Below are 9873 nucleotides of genomic sequence, written 5' to 3'. Positions count from 1 at the left end.
AGTGCAACGCATGCGCATTTGCGATGCCAGCACGTGCACCGCCCTTTGTTTACCATACAAAGACAGCCGACTTTTAAACAGGTAGACAGACCCACCGCCACCGGAGATGGAGCTCGGCATAAATTAGCGTCCGCTTCAGCGATGCCAGGTGTGGATGGAACCGCAGTGCTCCCTTCAGGATGAGTTTAAGTGATTGATTGTCCTGAATCGTTGCGCTGCATGCGTTGGCATACCCAGCCAAACAAAGAGCACTCGTTTTAAGTTAATTAAGTCACCTGTACGACGCTCTCCTCCGGGTGTAGTATTTCACAAATGGAATCCGGAATACCAAGGCCAGGTTTCGTATTGTTTGGAATTCGGCAAGTCCAATAAAGAAACCCAACACGCTTTTCATACGCATTCTCATCCGATGTACAATTACATCTTACAATTTATGACAAACTACCTTTGACAATTAAAGTTTAAATTTAGAATTTAATTTTTATTGAATTTCTTACACTATAAGCCATCAGCTGAGAATGTGCTACTTTTCTTTCAAGGACATTCGAGTAACTAGTTCGCTTAAAGTTGATGTCAATATTACGCATTCATTTTCGTCTGCCGCAATATTTTATTCATATGCAACTAACTTTCATACACTTAAATCAGTCAATGTCAATGAATTTCTGGGCCAACGAGCAACAGGCTGGCAAAAGAGCACTGGACTTTAATTATTTAGCATGCAAAACTTTCGAAAATAATGTAATTAATGTGAATCGAATCATATTGGTTGATGGTTCGCGATAAAATCATGCTATGAACGCAAAAAGCGTTCGGTATTCAGCATCGAAATGACATTATTTTGTTAAAGCCCGTTAAAATGAAAACAATTTGAATTTTCCGCCACACGCTCTTTATTAATCACACGTTTTAAGCGTGCTATATAAACAAAAACACATTCCATTTTTTTATAAACATTTATTTATGCAAAAAGTTATACATAATCGTACATATGTGCACACGCTCGTACATATCAGGTGTACAAGTATGAAATGTCGTTTTTTTTTAATCAAAAAACACGTTAAATTTTGTGGAAAAAGAAAAAATCATTTATTCAAAGTTTTTGCCGTCGCTAGCTACACATTTTTCCCATCTCTCGGGCAATTTGTGGATTCCACGCCAGTAGAACTCATGGTCTTTTGCGGCGAACCATTCATCGAGCCATTTTTTCACACTTTCGTAAGAATCGAAGCGCTGCTCAGCGAGTGCGTGTCCCATCGAAGCGAATAGGTGGTAATCGGATGGGGCCAGGTCTGGTGAGTAAGCCGCATGCGGAAGCACTTCCCAATTGAGTGTTTCCAACGTGTCGCGAACCGCTCTTGCCGTATGTGATGGAGCGTTGTCATGGAGAAAAATGACCCTGTGTTGTCTTTTTTGATATTCCGGTCGTTTTCTCTGAAGCGCACGGTTCAAATTGATCAATTGTTGTTGGTAGCGTGCCGTATTCACCGTTTCGCCGGGTTTCAAGAGCTCATAGTAAATGACACCGCTCTGATCCCACCAAACACAGAGCATCGTCTTCTTGCCAAAGCGATTCGGTCGAGCAGTCGATGTGGCCGGTTGTCCAGGATCAACGTATGACTTTTTACGTTTAGGATTAACAAAAAAGATCCATTTTTCATCGCCAGTAACGATACGATGCAAAAACGACTTCCTTTTGTATCGTGAAAGCAAAATATCGCATGTGTTTTTGCGCCTCTCCATCTGCCTCTCGTTCAACTCATGTGGCACCCATCTACCGACCTTCTGAATCTTTCCCATCTCTCGCAAGCGATTGGAAACTGCTTGTTGACTTACTTCCAACTGCTCTGCGAGTTGTTTTTGCGTTTGAGCATCGTCTTCATCCAATAATGCTTGCAGTTCGGCGTCTTCGTACCTTTTTGGCGGTTTTCCGTGGTCTTTGTCGTCGACGTCAAAATCACCACTTTTGAAGCGTTGAAACCACCGTTCACACTTTTTCACAGTTGGTACTTGTTCGCCAAAGGCTTCAACAAGCATTCGGTGCGATTCCGCAGCTGTTTTCTTCAAATGAAAACAGAAAATTAATACTGTCCGCGTTTGCTCTTTATTCGGCACGAAACTCGACATGTTGACTGCACTGAGAGTAAACAATTATGACGCTCAATTTGCGCCAAACTATGGTGGTTCGACAGTCAAGGTTGACACTTCACAAGGTCAAAGTTTTATGACAATCGATAAATATTTACGTTTGCGAGACATCTATATGTTCGAACCGACATTCCCTACTTGTACACCTGGTATGCATTTAATTACATGTGCGTTTTTTATATATGTATATTATTAGGTTTTGAACATATGGATTATCTCACACAAAATCAATGATTTCCTTCTCAAATTATGAAGTTAAAATTATACAATGCTGGCAAAGAATGAATGAATGATGTTTATTATGCGATGTTGGGTGCACAGCATACGATTAATGTAATGCGAATAAATCGAGACGATTCGTTTACTTTCTGTTATTCAATTATCGAAAGGATTACATTTTCATCGTGTTAAAATTAATTCTGAACTCATCATAAGCAAGGTTTGCTACGATTGCACGATTGCCGTCATTATCAATAAAAGTTATACATTATGATTATGTTTATTAACATTAAAAGATTAGTCAACTCCCATGTGGTTGAACATCGTTTTGTTTCTGAGTATAAGTCTCACATTTCGCAGAATAATTTCAACAGAGTTTCTGTATACTTTTCATTTTGTTTTATATTTAATTTTCATTTTGATTGGTGCCAATTATACAACTTGTTTAAGGCACATATTGATAAGATTTCCTTTTTGTCAACAAAATTTAATGCAAATTCTTTAATTTAAAATAAAGTTTGCAACAACTTTGCGTTGGTTGCTTTGTACCATAAATTAAATGCAATTCACTTTCGCTTTCTAGTTTTGTTCCGTGCTAATTTTTCTGCATTTCGTTTATTTCATTCACTATTATAAAATAGATACATTTTTGCCATTACTGGCGGCGTGATATTTATTTTAAATTAAAGAATTCAATTTTGTTGTGGCAATCGCTTTCAAAGAAGAATTATTCGTTTAAAAAAGTAAGTTTGTGTTTATTTCTGCATATAATACATTAGCTTTAAAATATTAAAAATAATTTAAGTTTAGCGTTTAGTTGTAAATTATGAATGCTTGCTGCTATTATCATAATATATGCTTGTTTCATTAACTAAATATGGCTGTTAAATGTGTTTAATATGTTGTTTCTGTTTCGCCCCCACTTACTTTTCACACGATCGATTTGAAGTGGGGTCGAAATCTATACATAAAATATAGATATGCAATAACGTAATCAAAAAATACTTCATTAACAAGAATTAGCGTCAGTTTAACAAAAATAGATTATGCTTAATCGAAGGGTGATAGTCTATATCCGACACAATATGGATTTAAATAGACTTCTTGCACAATCCATTAAAGGATTACAATGAAAAGTGTAAAGATTCATCTTTGCAATTTGAGTTAAAAGTGCAGATTTTTAAAAAAATTAAAACAGTTTTGGTTGGTTGAGTAGAGTTTCTTGGATGAGATTCCGTTAACATGATTTTCCTTATTTTTTGTGCTTAGGGGCTTTTGGGGTTATTATATACAGACTTGTATATGCATTTGGATGTATATATTTAAATATATATATATATGTATATGCTTGCATTAAGTATGTTTTTGTTCGTTGAACTTTTACACTAAGAACTAACTTGTATTTTCCTTTAGATTATGATAATTAAACTAAGCTCTATGTTTGATTCTCTTATCAATCGTTTGCTTAATTGCCTTGTTTTGTTTGCTGGCAAAACGTAACAGTTTAATGGCCACAAGATTCAATACATACTGATGTTGCTGCTGTTCGTTTGCTGTTGCTGTTGCTTTTGCTTTTGCTTTTGCTGTTGATTTTGTGATGCTGCTGGTGTTGAATGCTGTGCTGCATCTGCTGCTCATGTGGCAAATAGGTTCATAGTTTGGAGTTCGGAGGGGTTCAGGGTTTTAGTAGTTGTGTAAGTGACATGTGGTGTCTCAGATATCTGGCTTTTGGTTATGCTTTTTTGTTAGCTTCAACTAAGCACATTCACAACACACACGTGGCTCTGCTTTCGGCCTGGCTGGGATGCTGCTGCTGCTCTGATTCCGTGCTCATCTACGGCAGGCGATGGATTCATGGTTCATGGCGGATGTGGGAGCGGATTGGTAGTGTGTTTAGGACATTTGTTTAGTTTCCTTTGGATTTTTGATTGGAATATATATATATATATATCGTTTGGAAATTTGTGTTTTAGATAAACGTTTGTGAGTATGTCAGTTATATTGGTTGGTTTTAGTTAGCATGAAAAGAGAGAGATTCATAGAAGTGGAAATAGAGTTTCGATTAATATTTTATGGTTAGCAGTTAGTTTTTTATGTAATAATCCTAGGTTAAGCGAGTTACGATCGCAAAAAGTTACCAGACATTTATTTAAGATTTACACAATCAGTGGGGCTCACAAAGACATGCTAATTACAAAATTTGTTGGTCCAATGTTTAGTAACTTTTTGCTGAATGCCATCCGCTATTCATTAGATGCGGTCAACATTTTTTGACTTTAATAAAGACAAACACATACATTATTATCATTAGAGTTTCATTGACAGGATATTAAATAATTTTATAGAGATTTTAGATAGTGCAAATGTTCTTGTGTTTTCAGACGTTATTCGATGCAACATTTTGTGGTTATTAAATTTGTTCTTTGTTTTTAAATTTACAAGAACATGATGTTTTTTTCCATTTTCGATTAATCTTTTGCTAGATTTCATTTGTTTGTTTTTGGTTAACTTGGCCTTTGGTTAGTTTTAATTAGCAATAGTATTACATCACAATTTTTGGGTATTGTTTGCTAATAATAAATGTTTGTACCGTTTAATGGTATTAATATGCTATTTTTAAATTTACCACACAATATTCAGGGGAAAAATAAAGTAAACAAAAAGATTACACAAAATTGCAGGCGCATAAGCTTTCAAGTCAGATTGAGTTCATTTTGAATTATATTGCTTTCACAAAGGCACAAATAAAATAGTTAAAGGTAAGCGTTATTTACATATGTCAGTTTCTCCGTTTGAAAAATATAATTGTTGTGCAAAGTAAATTTAAAAATATTTGAGATTTTTTTAAAGAAAATATTGAACGTACTGATTATTATGGGTAATGTAACTGGGACTTAAAGAATTGAATTCCTTTCATTATATTAATCCTTTTGGTTTATTATTAAGCAGATGCCAATGCAATTTTATGAGGGTTGGAGTTATACAAGTTATGTAGATAACTAACTAGTCTAGAGATCAATTATTCATAGACAGAAAAATCCGCAACCCATAAGCTTAAAGATTAAGTGTGGTAAGTACACATAGATACGTGTATCAGATGTGCAGATACACGCTTCATAGGATACATAAGTTATACTGCATATGCCATAGCAATTGTGGTGGTATCTTGGTAGTAGTTGGTTGGTTGTTTGGTTGGTTGATTGGTTGGTCGGGTTGTCGGTTGCGTTGGTGGGATTAATGATCAATCGAGGAGTGGGTGGTAAGCATAGAGTTATGCCCGAAGGACGTGTGTGTGTGAGGGTTTTATGTATAAATGTGTTTGTGTCTGGTTTCTATAGTTAAGTTGACTTAGTCACTAGAGTTGCAAACAAACAAAGTGAAGTGTTTATTAATATATCTGATCAATGAGTTATGTGTGACGACTGAATACGAGAAATAAATATCTTTATTTATTCGTTGGGGGTTAAAGTTTGGAAAGCGTTAGATATTGGTTTCAATTTCTTTTAGGAGAATTCTGAAAGAAGTCAAGTTCGTGGAACAATAAAGAATCATAAGACTTGGTAGGATTTTGTTTTCTTTGTTTTTGTTGTGTTCATTTTTTTTTAAGGTTTTTGTTTTTACTTCAACAAAAATCATTGATCTTTATTTCATTGTGGTACACTTTCGGTTCAATTGCAACATTTACATTCGAACGCATAATACAAAATATTCATATAATCTTAAGAATCTAAACAGGGGACTTAGGCCTAAGATACACATGTAAAATTCATATCTCGTAAAGAGCGTTTTTAAATAGGGTATATGGCTTATCCAACAGTAATACAAATAAAATCTACTAAAATGTTCATTTTTTTGTTTGCTTTTTTCTAATTTGTTTTCTTCAGTGTATGTAAAACATCAAAGGCACAAGTCAACGTGAAAACAAAGGAAAACTAAAATAAATTTTTTTTGTATAATTAAACTCGTATCAAATGATAATAAACTCTTAATCTTCAGCGAAAAAGACTGATAGATTTTGCATGTGTCTGTACTTTTGTTTTATCAAAATTTTGTTTTGTTTGTTGTTTCAAAACTCGCAATCGAAATAAAATGCAACTCGCCTTTCGGGTCTCATTTGCATTTTATTCCGAGTATAAGATAACACATAAAGAAAATAATAGTTTGATAAAATAAATAAAGGAGTAGAAACACAACTAACCTGTGGAGGCGGTGCGCTTGAAAATTCTTTTTTCAGAACCCTGATCAGGGCAGAGCGGCCAGGCCAGGCCAACGATTCCGGCCAGGTTTCATCGGATATACAGTGTGGATTGGGTGTTTGGATGGTCAGTTATGAGCAGCATTTGTATCAAAATAAATAGCAAAAATTTAAAATAATTGAACTAAAGTGATCGGTTGCCTGGCGTACGCAATCAAAGGGCAGGCAAACGCAATCGTTCGATTTCCGTTGTTCTTAATTGGTTTCTGTTCTTCTCGTACATTATTGATTAAAAGTTATAAAGTTGCTTTCGCCGATATGGTGTGATTTTAGAGTGTTACTTTCTGAGTTATAGTGCTTCGCATTTCTCGATTCACTATGCATGGTATTTACTGTATCTCAATGAAACCCGCCGGCTTGGCTGGCACTCCGACCGTTGCTCGCTGATAGGGATGCTCGCGGTTAGTCGCCAAACGACGCTGCTGCTTAATGGCGCCTACTAAAATATACGATACGTTACATGTAGATATAGGTTTGCATAGGTTTGCATATCGGTTATATGTATAAATAGATGTGAACATCGTCGCTACAGGGTACAACTTAGGTCTAATAGATATTGCATACATCCTCTTACATCTACCATTCGCTTGCTCAAACTGAAGCTGAAGGCAGCAGCCTAGCAGCCTTTGCTGGAAGCCAATTGCCAACTGAGGGGGAATTATCGACCTGTTTTTCGTATTCTGTATTCTTTCATCTTGTAACATTTAAATTCTCTGCTTCTTTGGAATGAGTCGTTTATATATGCGCTTGTGTATTCGATAGATTTGATCTGATTTTTAGATTTTGGCTGCAAAATAAGTGATTTTCAAGCCGCTAAGCCTAGGTAAGGTAATTCGTCTCCAGTTCATTGCTAGATGTTCTAGCAATGATCATTCTGTCGAATCATATATTGCATTTTGTTCCTCCAGCTTGCTGACTAGTCGTGCGTTCAATTGATTCTGGATAATGGTTTCTGTTCTTGGACGGCTGCCTTTGAGCCTCGACTAAACTTAGAACTAACTGAAGTTATTATTTAAGCACCAACTTGATTCAAGGCTCCTTTCCACTAAGAGTTATATAAATATATATGTGTGTATATATATAAAAAAAGCTTTTCTGCAATTCTGTTCAAAGTATACGCTTTTGACGAGAAATGGCACTGGCTGGAAAAATTGAAACGGTTTCCTTTTCGCTCTTCGTTAGGTACATTTGTGCATAAATACTGTCCCCCCCTTCGCAACACTCACTATATAAACTACATAAAAAACAGACACTTAACTAGATTGCACTTAAAACTCGACCCTCATACCAAAAAACTAAAATAGGGTAATTATTATTCAGAAGAGAAAAATTATGAAGTTTAGCCCTCTTTAATTTGAATACTCATGGGTTCCAAAAACGAAAATCAACAACTTGCTTTGGATGCCGCTGTTGTTGTTGTTCTCAACTAGAATATACTCATATAAAAATGTTTCGGGTGGAAAATCATATATTTATGTAGTTAAGATTAAAGCAACTACAATTTAAGGGCCTAAAAATCACTTATTTTTGCCAATATTGCATATTGCAGAAATGTATTGCATTGTGGCCTAAAATCTAATAAACAATATAAAAAGCAAATTCATTGTCGAGCAATAATTGTTGTTGATTAATTCTTTGCTTGTATTTTCTTGAGTATTTCTGTTTTCCTGTTTGTTGTGCCGTTTTACTCTTACGTTTTTGTCTCTACGTAAATATATAATTTTAAAAATATATACAGTCTATACATTTATGTGTGTGTGTATAATTCTGTTTCAGTTTTTGTGTGACTGTAACTATATAACTTTAAGCTAAACATTTTCTGTGGGGTTTTCCTCTAAAAATCGTTTCTGGTTTTCTTGTTTTTGTTCAAGGGAAAAATAATAGAGAGTGAGAAAAGGGAGTTCAAAAGACGGAGCCGGCATGCATATATCGACCAACTGCAAATATTTATGTTTATAACAAATATATAAGATAAAATAGACTTTGGATAAAAATAATGAAGGTTTTTGTTTAATTCGGTTAGCTTTGGTTAGCATTTCGATATTATTGTGAAGTCTTAAAAGAAAGCCAGGTTAAGAAGCGTGAAAAATCTCATTGCATACTTTATGGCACTGAACGTAAATAGTAATTGTGTTAGATTCATGTAGAATACAAAAAGACTGAACTTTGCTGCTCTGTTTATACGATTTGTAAATATTCTTTATCTGTATGAACAATCTGCAAGGCCAATTAAATTGGAACTCTTTCGAAATTTCGAAAAGATCAAGAACATTAACAACTTTATAACTGCAGCAAGTTCAAACTGTAGCCTGCTATATGACAACTAAAAATAAATGCAAGCTCCTAACGATTAAATGCCAAATCTAATTCTTTTACATGACAATTAAGCAAGACAAAACAATTGTTATAAAAAAAATATATATAAATTATTCTATATGCTTGAGCTCACCGTAGCTGCTGGGCTGTCATAGCAAACTACATCGATTGCACTTGGTTAATGTGTTAAGAGGAAAAACAAACCTACCGGGCGTATGCGCAACGTGTAAATTGTATTTCTAGTGTGTGTTAAATGGTGTGTGCTTTTCTGGCGATATGCTGCTATATTATTGCTCGCAATTTAACTCGCATCTAAACCCTCGATTCATGTGGCTATATCTATCCTCTTAGACGACTAACTTCTGCCTAGATGAATGAATGATTCGCTTAGTGTGTTGGACTTTCGTGTTGTGTGATTTGTGTGTATGAGCATAAATCATAATCGATATAGAGATAGCAATGGAACAGAGTGATTCGGATATGTAAGATATGTGATTATCTGGCAAACAACCCACCGCTATGATCAGCATATTCCGTGAGCAGAGGATTGCCGGCGAGGGCGGCGTAGTTCGCATAATCGTACGGTGCGAAGATCATTCCATGGCCGGTCTGGTCGAAGGCGGCTGTCGGAGCGGCCTGGGCGGACAATATGCTGGCCGCCGTTGTGGGGACGGTCATCCGGGGATTCAGGATCAATGGGGCGCCCAGCGGGGCGGCAGCGGGGGCACGGATCTGGGCGGCAAGGCCGGGCAGGCCGGTGGACGTCAGCAGGCGGCTATCAGAGGCGGCAACCAGGCGGCGCCACTCCTCATCGCACACTGCGGGATACAGATAAGAAGCAGAGCCAACGCATGAGAAAGCTGGTCGTCGAACACATAAATCAAATACAAAATAAAGAAATGTAAATCGAATTTGAATCAGTTTGGTTTCGTTAA

The 9873-nt window shown here is 36.1% G+C and overlaps 1 protein-coding gene across 7 annotated transcripts in view; it reads right to left on the bottom strand.

Moving 5' to 3' along the window:
- Positions 1-1083: 1083 nt before the first annotated feature.
- LOC117146096 (protein held out wings) overlaps positions 1084-9873 on the bottom strand; it is a 37979-nt gene continuing 29189 nt past the window's right edge. The window contains exons 7-9 of one of the 7 annotated variants that reach the window (XM_033312068.1): positions 9454-9798; positions 6566-7061; positions 1084-4281 (exon numbers count right to left, since the gene is read on the bottom strand). In XM_033312068.1, the coding sequence (XP_033167959.1) occupies positions 6952-7061; positions 9454-9798 (455 nt within the window). In that variant the 3' untranslated portion in view covers positions 1084-4281; positions 6566-6951. Of the gene's footprint in view, positions 4282-6564; positions 7062-7395; positions 8560-9453; positions 9799-9873 lie in introns of those variants that run through there. The other 6 variants (XM_033312070.1, XM_033312071.1, XM_033312072.1 and 3 more) reach the window with 6 other exon arrangements.

This window comes from Drosophila mauritiana, chromosome 3R, assembly GCF_004382145.1.
Source record: "Drosophila mauritiana strain mau12 chromosome 3R, ASM438214v1, whole genome shotgun sequence".
NCBI classification, from domain to species: Eukaryota; Metazoa; Arthropoda; class Insecta; order Diptera; family Drosophilidae; genus Drosophila; species Drosophila mauritiana.
This window is presented reverse-complemented; position numbering and strand designations above follow the sequence as displayed.